The 19,516-nt window shown below is 47.3% G+C and overlaps 1 protein-coding gene across 2 annotated transcripts in view; it reads right to left on the bottom strand.

The window, feature by feature from the left end:
• LOC144669267 (caspase recruitment domain-containing protein 11-like) overlaps window positions 1-19,516 on the bottom strand; it is a 111,643-nt gene that overhangs the window by 69,289 nt on the left and 22,838 nt on the right. For both annotated transcript variants that reach the window (XR_013573652.1, XM_078531593.1), the window contains exons 3-5: window positions 16,829-16,966; window positions 6,895-7,220; window positions 1,896-2,075 (exon numbers count right to left, since the gene is read on the bottom strand). Coding sequence is in view for 1 of the 2 variants with exons in the window: in XM_078531593.1 (XP_078387719.1) it covers window positions 1,896-2,075; window positions 6,895-7,220; window positions 16,829-16,966 (644 nt within the window). In the remaining variant the exon portion in view is untranslated. The remainder of the gene's footprint in view (window positions 1-1,895; window positions 2,076-6,894; window positions 7,221-16,828; window positions 16,967-19,516) is intronic.

The following is a 19,516-nucleotide window of genomic DNA, read 5'->3' as shown; positions in this document are numbered from 1 at the left end:
TCTACTTCTCACCGCTGGGTCGCCAAGGCTTTTCTTTGCAGTCATTGTCAACACTCTCCAACTTCGTTATGGTCTGACCAAAACGTCGAGGGTCTTCCCAAGCCACATAGCACGATCTAAGGCTGAATCACCATGTTGTACCTGTATTTAACCTTGCTGCCAACTGTTTGACCACTGCTGATCACCACGTGGTGGTATTATGATTATACTTTGGGCTTATTTACTGCACAAGACACCGATTGCTCACAAAGGATTTGGATAAACACATTATTATTAAGACATTTGAAAAATTAATTCATGGGATGTGGGCTTTGCTGACTAGGCCAGCATTTATTGCCCATCCCTAATTGCCCTTGTTCAGGGAGCAGTTAAGAGTCAACCTGTAGGCCAACAGATTCCCTTCCCTAAAGGACATTAGTGAACCAAATGGGTTTTTACAACAATCGGCAATGGTTTCATGGTCATCATTAGATTTTTAATTCTAGCTTTTTATTCAATTTAAATTCCACCATCTGTCATGGTGAGATTCAAACCCAGGTCCCCAGAGCATTACCCTGGGTCTCAAGATTACTAGGCCAGTGACAATACCACTACGCCAACGTCTCCCCTTGTACTAGGTGGGTGCTGCACTGTCAGAGGTGCTGTCTTTTGGTTAAGACAGAGCCCGGATCTGCCCGGATGTAAAAGGTCCTGTGGCACAACTTTGGAGAAAAGCAGTCGCATTCTCCCACATGCCCTGGCCAATATTTATCCTTGGACCAAGATCGGAGATTACCTGATCATCACCACATTGCAATCTGTGGGAGCTGGCTGAGCACTGATTGGCCCCTGAATTTCCCAAATTAATACAGTGACTACACTTTGTTTACTGTTTACACAATGCGTTCTGCCATCAAGGAATTCTTCCAACACAATCACCATGTTCGTATTAGCTCTGCTGTTTAGTGGAATTGCCAGTGATGTGAAGGCTTTTGATTGTTTTGAGAGTGAGGTGACTACATGGCACTCTATACATGGATTTTAGAGGGAGGGTGCTGGGAGCGGTGAGCGTAATTCCGCACTTTACAATGCTCTGAAATCATTACAGGCTGCCGGACTTAACACTAAGTTCAACAACTTCAGATCATGAACTCTCTCCTCCCTCCATCCCCACCCTCTTTCCGATCCCCCTTTTTCCAATAATTTATATTTTTATATTTTTGAAATGTATTTTTCTTTTCCCACCTATTTCCATTATTTTTAAATGTATTCCCATCCATTGTTTCATCTCCACCTTTTAGCCTATTTCAATCCCTTCCCCCCACCCCACCCACACTAGGGCCATCTGCCACTAGCTTGTCCTGCTTTCTACCCTTAATATCCCCATTAGCACATTCCTTAGATAATATCACCCTTTGTCCTTTTGTCTATGACATCTTCGGCAATCTCTTCTTTGCCTCCACCTATCACTGGCCCCCTATCCAGCTCTACCTGTCCCACCCCTCCTCAACCAGCTTATATTTCACCTCATTTCTATATTTCTTAGTTCTGTTGAAGAGTCATACGGACTCGAAACGTTAACTGTGCTCCTCTCCGCAGATGCTGTCAGACCTGCTGAGTTTTTCCAGCTACTTTTATCTTTATTTCTGAAATTATTATCTACATTGCAACCCTGGAGTGATGTTAGCTCGAGGTGTCTTTTCCAGGCCAATATGTTGTGAAGTGGCAGGTGAAGCCCTGCTATAAAATGGATGCGAAATTGGAAACTTGTCTCTTAGACCCGTAGGATGCCCTGTGTACAATCCGCTGCCAGGGTACGGGAGCAGGGGGGCTTATTTTAGAGGCTGCAGCAAGGTAAAATGGCATTCTATATTCCACTACTTCCCAGTGTTGACAAGGCGGTGGAAGTTAGTTACCTGCACAATGTGTTGCAGCTCCTGAATTGCGGTCTGTAGCTGGTCGTTGTTGAGCTGCAGCTTTCTAATGCTTTGCTTGCTCGGCAGGTTCTCGAGGTCTTCCTTCAGCTTTCTGGAGAGGCTCCGTTCCATCAGGCACTCCTCCTCAATCCCGTACAGTTTGCATTTCATCTGGTCGTTCTGGAAGAGAACCCGTCAGGTGATAGAGAAGCAAAAGTCAACCCTGGCCCCAGTTCTTACCCAAAGGCCAGTGACCCGTTGGATTCAGGCCCGTCACCCAGCTCTGGGTGACCGGTCCCATTCTCATCTATCCAATCGTAGCCAGATAGTCACCTGCAATGGCTTCTCTTCTCACTTCCACACCGTTCCCTCTGGTGGTCCACCTATCCCTGATACCCACCTGTTTCTCATCTACATGCTAACCCCCGGGATGACTTCATCTAAAAGTGTAAAATACCTCAACATACGAGTTAGAAGGACTAGGCCACTCGGCCCCTCGAGCCTGCTCCGCCATTTAATAAGATGGTGGCCGTGGCTGATCTGATTGTAACCTCAACCCCACATTCCTACCTGCCCCCAATAACCTTTCACCGCCCCCCTTGTCAATCAAGAATCTATTTCCCTCAGCCTTAAAAATATTCAAAGACTCTGCTTCCACCACCTTTTGAGGAAGAGAGTTCCAAAGACTCACAACCCTCTGAAAACCTCCCTCAAAGCCGTTGTGCCTCTTTTTTTTTATTCTTGGGATGTGGGCATTTATTGCCCTCCCTTAATTGCCCTTGTTTAGAGAGCGCTTAAGAGTCAACCACATTGCTATAGGTCTGGAATTACATGTAGGCCAGGCCAGGTAAGAACAGCAGATTTCCCTCCCTAAAGGACATTAATGAACCAGATGGGTTTTTACGACAATCGGCGATGGTTATGGTCATCATTAGACTTTTAATTCCAGATTTGTTTTTAATTAAATTTGAATTTCACCATCTGCCATGGGTCTCTGGATCACCAATCCTGTACAACAACACCACTGCCTCCACAATGCTTTCCTAGCTTCCAGGATTGGATAAGCAGAAATCCCTTCCAAATTAAATATTGGGAAGACTGAAACCCTGGTCATGGTGTACAGCTAGGGTTGTCAACCCTCCAGGATTGACCTGGAGTCTCCAGGAATTGAAGACCAATCTCCAGGGACACTCCTGGAGAAAAATCATCGGGACATTAAAAAAGTTTTTCTTTTGGCATTTTATTTGAACATTTCTCTTCCCCAGATATAAAAATATTGAAAAAATGGGAAAAAGGCTGTTTGGCTTTTGACAGTCAAGCATCATCCAATTGGGTAATGAGCCTCTTTGCTTTCCAGTTGGTGTAGGAAGGCAGTGAGTCACAAGGATGGATGTGTTGGCCGACTAATGGCTGGGAGCGTGGGGGCAAGTCATGTGATGAAACCTCCAGGAATATATTTACTCACAATTGGCTGCCCTATGTACAGCTCATCCATGCCAATTGCAGTACCAGGGCTTAGAAAATAGTTGGCACCATGTTCATTTTACAGGCACTAAACAGGGACCTAAGCCCCCAAAATATGGCTGGTGGGAAGTGTGTGCTCATTCTGACCTGGAAGTGTGCCACCTGCCATACTGGTGTAGGCACCCACACCTGAAACGGGTTTTAGGCTCTTTCAATATTCGAGAAAGAGGCCTAGCACCTGTTGCAGCCTCCTGGATTGGCCGCAGGGATACATGAGGTCTAGCATGCATGAAGCCCTTAAAGGGACCTCTGCAGGCCGCAACCAACAAGTGAGTGTTTAAAATATACTTACCTGAATATGAAGAAGAGAGAGTGCTCTTCCTGACTCTGCATTAAACCACAGAATCACAGAAACACAGTGCAGAAGAGGCCCTTCGGCCCATCGAGTCTGCACCGACACATGAGAAACACCTGACCTACCTACCTAACCCCATTTACCAGCACTTGGCCTATAGCCTTGAATGTTATGACGTGCCAAGTGTTCATCCAGGTACTTTTTAAAGGATGTGAGGCAACCCGCCTCCACCACCCTCCCAGGCAGCGCATTCCAGACCGTCACCACCCTCTGGGTAAAAAAGTTTTTCCTCACATCCCCCCTAAACCTCCTGCCCCTCACCTTGAACTTAGGTCCCCTCGTGATTGACCCTTCGACTAAGGGGAACAGCTGCTCCCTATCCACCCTGTCCATGCCCCTCATAATCTTGTACACCTCGATCAGGTCGCCCCTCAGTCTTCTCTGCTCCAACGAAAACAACCCAAGTCTATCCAACCTCTCTTCATAACTTAAATGTTTCATCCCAGGCAACATCCTGGTGAATCTCCTCTGCACCCCCTCCAGTGCTGATCATTCTCCTCAAACCCAGGTCATGATCGCAACCTGACTGACCACCCCTCTCCATCACAACTCAGGGCCAGTGTTGTCACCTTTTTTTAAAAATTCATTCATGGGATGTGGGCATTTATTGCCCTTGTTCAGAGGGCATTTAAGAGTCAACCACATTGTTGTGGGTCTAGAGTCACATGTAGGCCAGACCAGGTAAGGACAGCAGATTTCCTTCCCTAATAGACACGAGTGAAACCAGATGGGGTTTTTATGACATCATTAGATTTTTAATTCCAGATTTTTATTGGATTGAAATTCCAACCTCTGCCATCTTGGGATTTGCCATCAGGTCTTCAGAGCGTTACCCCAGATTACCAGTCTAGTGACAATACCACCATGCCATCACCTCCCACGGTGCTCATTAACCTGTTTCTGAGGAGACCAGGAATTATAATCCTCCCCAGTTTAAATGAAACATTTCAAACGCTGAGAATTGAGAAATTCGCCCTTTGGTACCATTTCCCCCTTCGATATCTCCTGTTCGTCTGATTGTTGAAATGGAAAGACATCCATTGCAGTGCTCAGAGCAAACACAAGGTGGTGCCAGATCCTCTGTCACCCCCCCCGACTCACTTGCTGGGCTCCTCGAGAACAAACTGGTGCCAGAATTTAAAGAGTTGCACAGCATGAGTGATGCTATTTCCAGACACGTTCTCTCAGCCAGCACTCTCGCTCTCTCGATACAAATTTATCCTTCTGTCCATCGCCCTCCAGGCTTCTGCCCCCCTCCCTGTAGCGCACAGAGGTCGTATTGGATCTTTAGGAAGCAGATGTTAAACCTGTCCCCACCTCTTTAAACATGATGGTTTCGGTCAAGCCTACGCTGAATAATATCATGAACCTATTGCAAAGCCCCCCTAATGGGCCTTAGTCCATCCTTAACACCTTTAGGCTCTACCACAGTACCACAGCCTTGCTCATGACAATACTCAGCAGGTGATAGGCTTGAAGCTTTTTTGGGTTAAAAAAAATTTCCTTAGGCTCGATTTTGCACCCGAACTGGTAGGCCCGAATGTGGGCCTCAGGCCTCACTGCTAGACGTGGGGGCGTTACCTGCCCCCATTCTGCAGAGAGCTTCTCCGTAAAGGTTAATGTTGGGATAATTCTGGGGGCGGAGGGGAAGGTAACGGGTTTGGGGGGGGGGAATGGGGCAGGGCGCCAATTGTAGGCCACAAACTGCGCTCAGGAACCTTGGCTCCGTATCACGCCTGAAACAAAGGCCCAGTTTTGGTGGCAGCCACCGGCCAGGCCACATCACCCCTGGAAACACCAGGGCCTGGATTTTGCCCTCGCCCGGGGTGGGGGTGGGGGGTGGAGTGGGGCTCAGTGGGGGCGAGTTGGGGGGGGTGGCCACAATCACGATTCCACGCTGGGCCGGCCAGATAAGGCCCACCCAGCATCAAACTCGCGCTGCGGCGCTCAGCGCTGCCTGGGCCTGGGCCAGAGCTGCCTCAGGGAGCTGAAGATTTTTTTTAAAAATACAGAATTTTAAAATGTTAAAGAGACATGTCCCCCCCCCACCCCCACCCCATGTGACTCTGAGCAGGGACATGTCATGAATGAAATGTTCAAATTTTAATTTTATTTCCCTTTGAGGAAACCTTTGGATGAGGTTTCCTGCCAAACCCGAAGGCCGCTCGGCCTTGTCTCCCTCCCGCCGACTGTAAGGTTGGACGGGCTGCGAAAAGTTTCATTTGGTTGGTAACTTAAGGACCTTAAAGGGCCCGTCAATTGTCGGCGGGCGCCCTGCCGACGCCCACATGTGCCAGCCGACCGAAATATCGCTCGAGCGCCCGATGACATCGTGCGTCATTTGACGCCCGTTCGGGTCAGGCCCGCGCCCACTTGGCGAGCACGATATTCTGCCCCAGCAGCGGGAGCGGGTCCAAACCTCACCTCCCGGTCACAAGTTTGTGGGTTCAAGTCCCCCCACCGGCGAAACGTGAACGCCAAAGTCGAGGCTGGCGAGGCTCCCGGCGCGTTACTGAGGGAGCGCTGCACTGCCTGAGGCAGCGCCTTTCAGATCAGCCATTAAACCCCGAATCCCTAGCCTGCCCCTCTCAGGGCGGATGTGAAACATTCCCTGGCAGTATTTGGACAAACGGTAGAGGAGCTTATTCCCTGGTGCCCTGGCCAACATTCATCCCTCAACCATAATCAATTAAAATATGGATCTGGTGACTGCAGCACTGCCCGTTTGTAGGAGTTTGCTGCGCAGAAATTGGTTGCTGCATTACGACAGTGACTACACGTGTAAAGTGCTTTGGAATGTCCTTTGATAGCGAAAGGTGCTACATAAATGTGAGTACGTACTTTATAAGCCGTTATAGTTCAGCAAAAAGGTCAGGGCGGAGAACGAGCGGTTTCCCATAGAAACTAGGAGCAGGACTAGGCCATTCGGCCCTTCGAGCCTGCTCCGCCATTCAATATGAACATGGCTGATCATCCAACTCAATAGCCTGGCTCCCGCTTTCTCCCCATATCCCTTTGATCCCTTTTGGCCCCAAGAGCTGTATCTAAAACCGGGAGTGCGGAACCAGCCGCCGTGTGCTCTAACACCAAAAGGAAAGTCCTGCTGCTCTGGCATCTCACCTCAAGCTGGAGCTCCCGGCTCCTCAGCACCGCCACGCTCTTCTCCTCGTTGAGCTGGGCATAACGCAACGCCAGCAGGTAGTTGTCCTCCTTGATTTTGTTCAGCTCGTTGTGGTAGAGGCTGAACTCCTCCTTCAGCTTGCCGTAGCGCTCCTGGCAGCTCCGCAGCTCCTCGTTGTGGTGGCTGAGCTGCTTGTGGCTCTCTTGCAGGGCCTCGCACTTGCCGTGGAGCTTGTGGGTCTCCATGTCCTTGGCCTTCAGCTGCTGCTGCAGCTTGACCGCTTCATTCATCAGGAATTGCGTCAGCCCCTCGTATCCCTCCTCCACTGCGGAGGCAGTCAGGGGGGAGGATAGACAGAAGAGTAAATTAATAACACTGACAACCTTGAGGGAAACCCTATTCGTCACTGCTAATATTATAATAGTCATGGTTGAGTGCTTTAATCTTGTCAAAGCTCCTCTCAATCCCATGGGATTAATGCCTAAAGCGGCTGATTTGGGCTTTAACTGAGATGTAATCATAGTTTACAAGTTTAAGTCTTGCGGTCCTGTGGTTATGTGTCAGCTGAGGCTCAGTTGGTAGAACTCTGTCCCCTGTGGTAGAAGGCTGTGAGTTCAGGTTCGACTCTCGCACTTGGGGAGAGGAATTCAGGCCGGCAGTCGGAGTGCTGCCTGGTCATGGGTGCCGTCTTTCAGATGAGACACTAAACCGAGGGCCCACTCGCTCTTTCGGGTGGATGTAAAAGATCCCGTGACACTATTTTGAAGACGAACGGGGGAATTATCCCTGGCGTCGTTGCCAATATTTACCCATTAACCAACATCACAGAAAACAAGGGTCGTTATCTCTTTGCTAAGCTTGTTGTGAGCAAGTTGGCTGCCATGTTTCCTATAGTACGTCACTAACCACACAACCAAAGCACTTCATTAGCTATAAAGCACTTTGGGACATCTTGTGGCCATGAGAGGTGCTATATAAATGCAAGTCTTTCCTTGTCTCATGAATAGGCTACAAATTGCATGCCTGATGTGTTAGAGGCACTTATCACTAATGGAAGATCACACTTTGGAGTGTCTGGAGATTTTTGCGTTAAAGGTTTGCCATGAATATTCTTCAGCCGCGGAGAAAATAAAAATCCCTGAATGCTAATCACGACCCTGTTAACTGTGCAGACATTCCTGCTCATCTTTCACCTCACACACCTTCAGAGCAAGAGCCCGCGCAGTAAATGGTTAACACTGCAAGTCCTATCCTCAGAATCTAGTCCCGACAATCGACTACATGAACAGGCAGGGAGGTACTTTCCGCTATTTGCCATTGAATGGGCCGTGGGAGCGCAATTGCCAGCCCATCCCTCCGGAAAAACAAAACCCTGCTCTCATGACTGATCTCTTTCATCTGTTGTTACCACTTCCCCAAACTCCCTGCCGAGACTTGCAGGATAAAGATTCCAAAGCCTCCGCGGCTGAATTCCGGATCTCGAACTGGGGATGAAGGGAGGTGGACCCGGGATTGCAAACTCAGGGAACCGGATTCTGCGCCTCCTGGAACCTGGATTGAAACAGCCGCCAGTACCATGAGGGCAGTTTCTGTGGGGATAGGGTGGGGTGGGAAGAATCGAAGCCTGACGAATGGTTAAGGTCGGCGGGCAGGCCAGGAGCCCCAGCGGCAACTAGAGAAAACATGAAACCTCATCCAGCGGCGGGATGAGGTTTCGTGTAGGTTTTAAGAAATTTTAATGGACGTTTTGTGAAAGTTATGGACATGCCCCAACTCACGTGACAGTATCGCGTGATGGGTGGGCGCGCTTCCGATTGGCACCCCCGCTGGGCGGCTTAATTGGCCCACCCACGTAAAATGGCGCCGCGCCCCCAAATGGCATGCGCCCGCCCATCAACTATCCCCCTAATGGGGGGTGAAATTCAGCCCTGTGAGCGTGAATGTGAGTCGCGATCCATCCCTCGCGTTTTGAATTTGTTAATAAATCCCGGTTTTGTTTCACCTTAAAAGAGTTTGCTGTGGGGTTATTTCTAACATCGGACCTTATACACCGGGGTTTGTGAAGCACATCACGGCCCATTTCAACTAGGGGGGGGGGGGAAGGGTACTGAAGGAAACAAATTCAATTAGGAATTAAAACAATTGCTGTCACGGGCAGAAGAGGGGAACAGTAATAATAATTCAATCCACCTCGCCCTCGTGTCTATAACATGACCATATTACTACGTGTGGAACTGTTTCAGTGACCACACATGGAATGAGTACTTCATTGGATGTAAAGCGCTTTGGGAGGTCATGAGGGTGTCAACGGCGCTATAGAAATGCACGTCTTTCCATTTATGACATGGAGAAAGACCAAGAGAGATTAGACAAAATGGGCCCTTTGACTCCTGCACAGAGAACAGCACCCGAATTCAAAACAAATCCTTTGGCTTTGCCTCCCATGATAAACAAATACGACCAATCGTAGGTAATCATTAATAAGCCCCAAAGGGAGTTCAAGAGAAACATATTACCCAGAGAGTGAAGTCAAAATTCCTCGAGCTAAGCTGTTCAGGACAGGATGCAACAGGAATTGCATTACAGGCATTCCAACTCTGCCTCAACCTGTCATCTCCCGGCAGAGCTGCTCGATTGACCATGCCATAGTTTCACTGAGATTAGTAATTCCTCCAAGGGATACGTCTCCACTGACAGAAACACAGGTTACGCTGGATCTCTGGAGCAGCTATCTGCTTCCGTTATGGACTGGCAAAGGATTATCATAGCCCAAGTGATCTCTGGCCAGAATCTGACAGCACAGAAGTAGGCCATTCAGCCCATCATGCCTGTGTCTGCTCTTTGAAGGACCCACACGGTTTAGTTTCACTCTCCCTGCTCTTTCCCCCAAAGTCCCACAAATTTCCCCTTTCCAAGTTTCTATCAAATCTGCTCCCAACATCCTTAATAATCCTGTATTTCAGATCAACACTCGCTGCATAAAAGTCATTACCCTTATCGCTGTTCCCACACGTGAAATGGTAGAGAAAGAGGGGGCACAGGTTTAAAGTCATTGGCAAAAGAAGCAGAAGCGGTGTAAGAAACTATCCTCGCACTCGGCGAGTGGTTAGGGTCTGGTGCGCGCTGCTTGAGAGTTTAGTGGGAGGCAGGTTCAATCGAGTCATTCAAGAGGGAATTAGACGATTATCTGGAAAGGATGAACTTGCAGGGCTACGGGGCGAAGGCAGGGGAATGGCAGTAGGTGGGTTGCTCATTCGGAGGGCTGGTGCAGGCACGATGGGCCAAATGGCCTCCTTCCGCACGGTAACAATTCTGTGATTACATAAGAACATAACATAAGAGCATAAGAACGAGGAGCAGGAATAGGCCATTCAGCCCCTCCAGCCTGCCCCGCCATTCATTACCATCATGGCTGATCTCATTTCGGCCTCAACTCCAATTTCCCGCCCTCTCCCCATAACCTTTCGACCCGTTACTAATTAAAAATCTGTCTATCTCCTCCTTAAATTTATTCAGCGTCCCGGCATCCACTGCACTCTGAGGTAGTGAATTCCACAGATTCACGACCCTTTGAGAAAAGTAATTCCTCCTCATCTCTGATTTAAATCTACCACCCCTTAGCCTAAAACTACGGCCTCTCGTTCTAGAATGCCCCAGAAGGGGAAACATCCGCTCCACGTCTACTTCGTCTGTCCCCTTTAGCATCTGTGACCTCCCCTCTTGCTTTATCTTTAATCTGTGCCCTCTGGTTACTGACCCTCCTGCTAGTGGAAACACTTTCTCCCTTTCTACTTTATCAAAACCCTTTACAGTTTTAAACACCTTTATTAAACCTTCTTAAATATCATATGCAGCGAGATCTATAATTCCCCGAAATTTCCTTTAAATAGAATATTTTATTTTTATCAACTCGTGTGCCTAGACGATAGGGGAAGAGGGACAGAAAATGTTTAGTTTTAAGGAAAAAGGAGAGACTTATATGTATTTAGCACCTTTTGCAACTTCAGGACACCCAAAGCAGTTTATAGCTAATGAAATGCATTGGAATTGTAGTCGCTGTGGTAACATAGGGTCACAGAGGAGGTCACAGAGAGAGAGGGGGGAATGACGAATTGTGCTGAGAGGGAAGAATGGGCCTTGGTTTAACATCTCAGCTAAAAGGCTGAGTGCAGCACTACCTCAGCCCAGGACTTTTGTACTCAAGTCCTGGACTGGAACTTGAACTCACCAATAACTTCAGCTCAGAGCCACGGCTAACATAGTTACCTATCACCGAGTCAGTCCTGAGTTCCGGCATACTAGCCTCTGAGCATTGCCTAGTGTCCCCCAAGAAATAGGAGCAGGAGGAGGCCATGTAGCCCATCGAGCCTGCTCCGCCATTCAATGGCTGACCTTGGGCTTCATCTCCACTTCCCTGCCCATTCCCTACATCCCTTAATTCCCCTAAGAGACCATAAGTCTGCCTACCCGAGCCTTAAATGTATTCAGTGATGGAGCATCCACAATCCTCTGGGGCAGAGAATTCCAAAGATTCCGAACTCTATGAGTGAAGAAATTTCTCCTCATCTCAGTCCTGAATGATCGGCCCCTTATCCTGAGACTGTGCCCCCCCGTATTTTAGATTCCCCGACCAGTGGAAATGATCTCTCAGCGTCCACCCTATCAAGTCCCCTCAGAATCTCGTAGGTTTCAATAAAATCGCCTCTTGCTCCTCTAAACTCCAGAGAAAACAGACCCAATTTGCTCAGCTTCATCATTGGACAACATCCCCCCCCCTCATCCCAGTTTAGTGAACCCTTGCTGTACCGCCTCCATTGCAAGTATATGCTTTCTTAATTATGGAGACTAAAACTGCCCACGGTATTCCAGATGTGGTCTCGCCAAAACCCTGTACAATTGTAGCAAGACTTCTTTATTCCTGTACTCCAATCCCTGTGCAATAAAGGCCAACATGCCATTTGCCTCCCTATTTGCTCACTGTACCTATGTGTTAACTTTATGCGTTCCTTGTTCGAGCACCCCCAAGTCTCTTTGAACATCAACACTTGCAAGTTTATCAAAAATATTCAGCTCCTTCTATTCTTCTGGCCAAAGTGGATAACTTCACACGTCCCTACATTATAGTCCATCTGCCCTCTTGTTGACCACTCGCTTAACCTGTCACGTCACGTGCGGAACTTAGGGGGAAGTCACTCAAGCCCTCCAGCTTGCTCTGCCATTCAATAAGATCATCGCTGATCCCTGTCCTAACTCCATCAACTCAGCTTGCCTCCTTGTTAGACCTGCCAGTCTGTGAGCCTATCTTATGTATTAGCCTTGGCTCGGTTGGTCAGCAGTCCTGTCTCTGAGCCTGAAGGCTCCGGGTTTATGTCCCCTTGTAGGATCTCAGCATGTAAATTTAGGCTGACACTACAATGTGCCCCTTCGAAGGAGTGCTGCATCGCAGGAGGTACCGCCTCTTGGTTGAGACGTTAAACCGAAGCCCTGCCTTCCCTCTCAGGTGAACTTAGAAGATCCCAAGATCAAAGACAAGCAGGGGACTTCTCCCAGTTGTCCTGACCAATATTTATTCCTCAAACAACATCACAAAAACACAGATTATCTGGCTGAGGGATGACCTGAGAGAGGTCTTTAAAATGACGAAAGGTTTTGATAGAGTGGATACAGGGACAATGTTTCCTCTTGTGGGGAAGAGCAGAACTAGAGGCCGTCAATATAAGATAGTCACCTAGTAACCCAATGAGGAATTCAGAAGAAAGTTCCTCACCCTATGCGTGGTGAGAATGTGGAACTCGCTATCACAGGGAGTGATTGAAGTGTAGATACATTTAAGGGGAAGCTAGACAAGCCTATGAGGGCAAAGAGAATTGATAGATCTAGAAGAGGAGAGATGAGATGGTGTTCAGGTTTTTTTTAACATTCATTCTTGGGATGTGGGCGTCACTGGCTAGGCTAGCATTTATTACCCATCCCTAATTGTCCCTTTAAGAGTCAACCACATTGCTGTGGGTCTGGAGTCACATGTAGGCCAGACCAGGTAAGGATGGCAGATTTCCTTCCCTAAAGGGCATTAGAAAACCAGATGGGTTTTTACAACAATCGACAATGGTTTCATGGTCATCATTAGATGTTTAATTCCAATTTTTTTTTTCATTGAATCTGCCATTGTGGGATTTGAACCTGGGTCCCCAGAGCATTACCCTGGACCTCTGGATTACCAATCCAATAACAATACCACTACACCATCACATCAACAACCATACAAGTTTGGGCTGATTGGCCTGTTTCTGTGTTGTATATCCTTTATAATGCTTTGTATTCCAGGTTATTACCTCATTGCTCTTTGTGGGAGTTAACTACACACAAATTGGCTGCCGTGTTTCCTACATTACAAGCAGTAAGCACACTTTGAAAATTACTTCCTTGGCTGTAAAGTGATTTGAGACGTCCAGTGGTCATGAGAGGAGCTGTAGAAATGCAAGTCCTTCTTTCATTTTCCTTTGATGAAATGATTATTAAGTAAAGACGCACAAGCAAGCTGGCTGACCTGGGTCGGTGGGCTTGGCACATCACAGGAGGGGGGCTTGGGTTACCGAGCTGAGGCACATGGATATAGATCATCCGTGATCCACTTGAATGGCAGAACAAGCTCGTGGGGCTGAGTGGCCTCCTCCCATTCCTATGTGTCTAGGATCCTACTCGCTCTTACATCCAATGGCGTCTCGGCCGCCATGAACCATAAGGATGTCAAATTCTTCACACCTACCGGCGAACTTTGACAGTCAGTGGGCACTCGAGTCAGGTAGCACCCTGGAGAGCAAGAACCAACAGAGAAATGGCCTACCTACTAATATGTTGCTACTATGCAACAATGCATCAAGAGCCTGGGGTAGGATTGTCAGCTCTTTAGGATTGTCCTGGAGTCTCAAAACGAACACAGGATACGGAGATGTGAGGGATAGCTGGTTCATTGCTATGTGACACCTTCTAAGAACTCCAATAAATTGGCTAAACATGATTTCCCTTTCACAAAACCACGTGGACTCTGCCTGATTGCCTTCAATTTTTCTAAGTGTCCCGCTATAATATTAGCTTCTAACATTTTTCCCTGAGGACTCTGTAAAGTATAAAGAAACTCTTGGGTGGAAATAACAGTAGAGCAAGGAGCTGGCACGAAAGGGGAGTTGGGGAAGATCAGCCATGATCTTATTGAATGGCGGGGCAGGCTTGAGGGGCCAAATGGCCTACTCCTGCTCCTATTTCTTATGTTCTCATGTACAGTTGAGATTTTTGGGTGTAAAGTATCAGAGTTTACAAAAAATAGTGTTAAGTTAATAGTAATTGTTCAAAAGGTGGGTATCCGTTAACCAAACCAGGCAGCAGAAGACATTCTGTGATTCTGTGAACTGTTTTGTTGTTAGGCTATACTTCAGTACAAAGACCAGTTTCCACCCTTCCCTTTTGGTTCCTAAAGCAAAACCCTCAACTAGGGAAAAACCCAGCTCTTAAGTACAGGCTTCAATGAGCATCACCTGCTCTCAATTCACTCTTACAGGGACCTGCATTTCTAATATTATCATTACTTACTTTGTTAACTCTTGTACAGTAAACATGTTTTTGTTTAAAATATGATAGCATCTGGTGCAATTCTTTCAGTTAATAACGAGAAATTAAAATTTCTTTTTAAAAATTACTGGTCTCCCTCGAGATCATAACAGGGTCAGATGCTGTTCCATAATGCTCAACACAAACACCACCACCTGGAAGTCCCCCTCAAAGCCACTCACAGCCCTGACTTGAAAGTATACCTCCGTTCCTTCACTGTCGCTGGGTCAAAATCCTGGAACTCCCTCCCTAACAGCACTGTGGGTGTACCTACACCACAGGGGCTGCAGCGGTTCAAGAAGGCAGCTCACCACCACCTTCTCAAGGGCAATTAGGGATGGGCAATAAATGCTGGCCCGGCCAGCGAAGCCCACATCCCATGAATGCATAACAAAAGTGCCTTGGGATGTTTGAGTACATTAAAGATGTTATAAGACAAAGTTTTTTGTCATTATTGTTGAGAGGAGCGGGAAATAGAAGACCATGTGATGAATCCTCTAGGAATACGTCCAACCAGAATTGGCAACCCTAAGCCTGGGTGTGTGGGTGTTCCCTCTGTTTACACTGTTAGCTGATCACATATCTTCCCTACTAGCCCATTCATGGGCCTATTTACCTGACAATATTGTATAAATGAGGTAGAGATGTATCAGGGGATGTGCCGTGTCAAATTCTGAGCCGGCTTGGCTACGTGTCTCCAGGGACAGAGTGCTTGCTGCCAAATATCACTGGCCACCTGACAGATCAGCCCATTGGTACCGGAACTCCCAGCTCACTATACAGGCCTGAAAAGCCGTTTCCATGGAACTGGCCCAATCAGGTCTTTGTTGGACACCTTTAAACCCATGGTAACATTAGTAGCTTTGAAACACCTCAGGCACTTGGGGTAATAATGTGAACAGTTCTGGTCTCCCAAAAAGCACGGAGAGACACTGGAGGTGGTGCAAACAAGGTTTATAAGAATCTTACCAGAATGAACATACGAATTAGGAGCAGGAGTAGGCCATTCGGCCCCTCGAGCCTGCTCTGCCATTCAATAAGATCTTGGCTGATCTAAGTGTAACCTCAACCCCACATTCCTGCCTAACCCTGATAACCTGTCACCCCCCTGGTTAATCAAGAATCTATCTAGCTCTGCCTTAAAAATATTCAAAGACTCTGCTTCCACCATCTCTTGAGGAAGAGAGTTCCAAAGACTCTCAACCCTCTGAGAGAAAAAAATTCTCCTCATCTCTGACTCAAATGAGTGACCCCTTATTTTTAAACAGTGGCCCCTAGTTCTAAATTCTCCCACAAGAGGAAACATCCTCTCCACATCCACCCTGTCAAGACCCCTCAGGATCTTAAAGGTTTCAATTAAGTCACCCCTTACTCTTCTAAACTCCAGTGGATACAAGCCTAACCTGTCCAGCCTTTCCTCATAAGACAACCCACCCATTCCTGGCATTAGTCTGGTAAACCTGCTCTGAACTGCTTCTAACGCATTTACATCTTTCTTTAAATAAGGAGACCAGTACTGTACACAGTACTCCAGATGTGGTTTGGAGAGGTTCTATGGAGGGGTTATACCAATAAAAGGAAGGATTAGACTGAAGGTCTATTCTCTAGAGGGGGGAATTAATAGAGGCCATTAAGATTGTGATATTGTAGCCTTGCTGATGATTCCACTTGTGTGGGAAGCCAGAACTAGGGGCCATTAATATTAGAAAGTCTATAATAAATCCAAAAAGGAATTCAGAAGACAATCCTTCAAAGTGAGGAGAGTATGGAACTCACTGCCGCATGGAGTAGCTGAGGTAAACTCCCAAAACGCATCAAAGAGGAAGTTAGACAAGCACATGAGGGAGATGGGAGTAAACGGATATGTTTATAGGAGGAGTCTCATAATGAGGACTGGATACCAGCGCACTACCAGACACGAAACAGTGAGAGATGGGGCACTAAACGGTGCATAACCAGGGGCCACCATTATACAGTCATGGATTAGATAGCACGACAACACAGAATGCAAACCCTGCAATGCCAACCTCATTTTGCCAAACTAACTGTGATGAATTGGACGAAATTTGGGTCTGGTAAAATGGGCACAAAATGGTCATGCTTAGAAACTGGGTTCAACTTTCAACTCTGGAACATTAACCAATCACCGGTGTCCAGTGAATGTTGACAGAGTTTCCCTGGACTAGATCTACAGGTCTCCAATGATGTGTTGGATTAATCCTTAAGTTCTGAAATTCAGTCATCTCTGAGTTAATTGATCAGCTGGCAATCCAATAGTTGATGTTTAATTATGGAAATATTTAGTCAGGGAAACAGCCAGTTACTTACCAATCAACACGGAGCAGCATCTGGTTGGCTCTTTGCCCGTTATTAACTTGTACAGTTCAGCGTAGTAGAGTTCCAGGCTCTCCAGGAAGGCCTCGTATCCACGGTTACCTCGTGAACGCAAAATGTCCAGAAGACGGCCTGCAGGCAGAAAGAACTGTTGTTAAGGTGACGGAAAGGTCAGGAAGACAATTGGACCAGAGCCCCAATGCCAAGCTGGTGGATCCCAATACAGGCTCCATGATTGGCCTCAGTACCCAAAGGACTGGTGAGGCAAAAGCAACCGAGGCAGGGCTTTCAATCCTTACTCGCTATCCAGTCATGCCAGCTGAAATGTGCATGTGGGGAGAAGATGTGGGCAGAGTGTGTGTGTGTGTGTGTGTGTGTGTTTGTGTGTGCATGTGTGTGTATGGGGACAGGGGATGTGGGCAGAGGGTGTAGGCAGGGGAAATGGGCAGATGGAGTAGGCAGAGGGTGTGTGCACAGGCAGGGGGAATGGACAGAGTGTTAATCACATTGTTAAGATACACAGGTGAAGGGCATTGTTTAATTGAGTAGTTAGAGCATGTATAAAGAGAGACTGCTGGGACACAGGGTCGGGGGTAGTAGGTAGGGAGCCATCATGTGTAATGCTGCATTGTGTAAATAAACCTGTTATCTAGAAAAGTATTAGTGTCTAGTTTCATACTTCTCCAACTGGCTTGGTATCAGATTAACACAGGCGTGTGCTTGGACAGGGGATATGGGCAGAGGGTGTGGACAATGGGTATGGCAGGAGGGTTTAGATGGTGGGTATGGGCAGATAGTGTGGCCAGAGGCTGTGTGTGTGTGTGTGTGGGCAGTGCATGTGGACAGGACTGGGCTGGGCAATCTGTCAATACTAAGATAAAAGCAAAAAAACTGCGGATGTTGGAAATACTCGCTGGCTGGGTCCAAATATTGAACCGAGCATTTAGGCGAGATCCCGCATTTCACAGGGTCAAGGAGATGGCAGGGTGAAGGGAATGCCAAGTCTATTCAGTTAACCAGTAAGCTAATCATTGTCCTTGACCGTGTGTCCAAGCGTAAGAGCTGACTGGAACGCAATAACATTGCAACATGTTATGTTAAAGGCTAATGCAGATTGCGATCAGTTTGTACGATGCAGTAGGACTGAAGTGCCAAAGCTTCTAGCCAGGCTGTGCAAAACCTTACTTTCTCTCAGGCTTGGTAATGATGTGAAAGCGTAAGCTGTTTCTCTGTAAACTGTACATTAAGCAATCCTTCGTTTTATTAATTATGGTGGATTTGGATACTGCTTTGCAGTTCCCCTCCTAATATCTCATTATTGCCTACATTACAACAGCGACTAACACTTCAAAAGTATTTCAGGGGTTTCTGATTACAAATTCACGCCATCACTGAGACTGCCTACTTCCTCTCTTATTGTAACATCACTCAACTCTGGCCCTCCCTCAGCTTATCTGTCGTTGAAACGTTTGTCCAGACTGTTATTACCTGCAAATTTGGCTAATCCAAAGCCGTCCTGGCTAGTCTCCCAAATTCTACCCTCCATAAACTTTGGGCATCCAAAGCTCTGCTGTCCATGTCCTTACTTGTACCAAGTTTCGTTCCCACCATGCTCGCTGACCTGCACTGGATCCAGGTCGATCGAGGCCTTAATCTTAAAAACTTTCATCTTTGTTTCCAAATCTCTCCATGGCCTCTCCCCGCCACCCTCCCTATCTCTGTAAATCCTCTCCAGTTGCACAACCCTCCGAGATATTCACACTCCTCCAATCCTGGCCTCTTGAGCATCCCTGATTCGAATTGCGTAACCCCACACCTCATCCCCCCATCGGTGGCCATAACTTCAGCATCCCCAGCCCCTGCAATCTCTGGAATTCCTTCCTTAAATCTCTCCGCCCCCTAATCATCTCTCTGTCCTTCTTTTAGCCATTCCTTAAAACCCGCTCTTTGAGCGAATTTTGGTCATCTGCCCTGGTATCCCCTAATGTGGCTCAGCATCAAATTAAGCTAAAGGTGCTACTTAACTACAAGTTGTTGTTGTTGTCGTGAGGTGCCATTCAGCCCATCTAGAATGTTCCTTCTGCAGACCCATGCACCATCTTCCCTTTTCCGGGCCCCAGCTAACCCTTACAGGGTGTATAATTCATTCCATTCAACATTATGACCAAAACATCAGAAAAGAAGTTTCATAAAATATTAATAAGCTCATAAAATTCATCATCTGTTGAAACCCCCATTTCGTGTCTTTGTCATCTCTAGGTTTGAATGTTCCAACCTGCTCCTGGTCGGCCAGTTTCCGCCCTACACGACCTTTCTGCTCATCCAAAACTTTGCTGCCCACGTCGAAACTTTCAATAAGTCCCGTTCGTCCTACACCCCTTGCTTCACTGACCTACATTGACTCCTGGCCCGACTAAGCCTCCATTTTAAAATCCTCTTCTGTGTTTTCAAACACCTCCATGGCATTATTCCCACCTCTCTCTGTGACCTCCTCCAGCCATTCAAGATCTCTGCAGCTCTCCAATTCCGACCTCTTGATCCCCGATTTTAACCACTCCACCATTGGTGGCCAGGCCTCCGGCTGCCTAAACTTTGGAACCCTCTCCCTAAACCTCTCCCCTACCCCTCTTTCTTCCTCAAATCCTATCCCTTTGACCCAGCTTTTGGTCATCTGCCTTGATA

The sequence above is a fragment of the Cetorhinus maximus genome, chromosome 29 (assembly GCF_964194155.1).
Source record: "Cetorhinus maximus chromosome 29, sCetMax3.hap1.1, whole genome shotgun sequence".
Classification (NCBI taxonomy): Eukaryota; Metazoa; Chordata; class Chondrichthyes; order Lamniformes; family Cetorhinidae; genus Cetorhinus; species Cetorhinus maximus.
The sequence above is the reverse complement of the archived record's forward strand: the minus strand, read 5'-3'. Positions and strand labels throughout refer to the sequence as shown.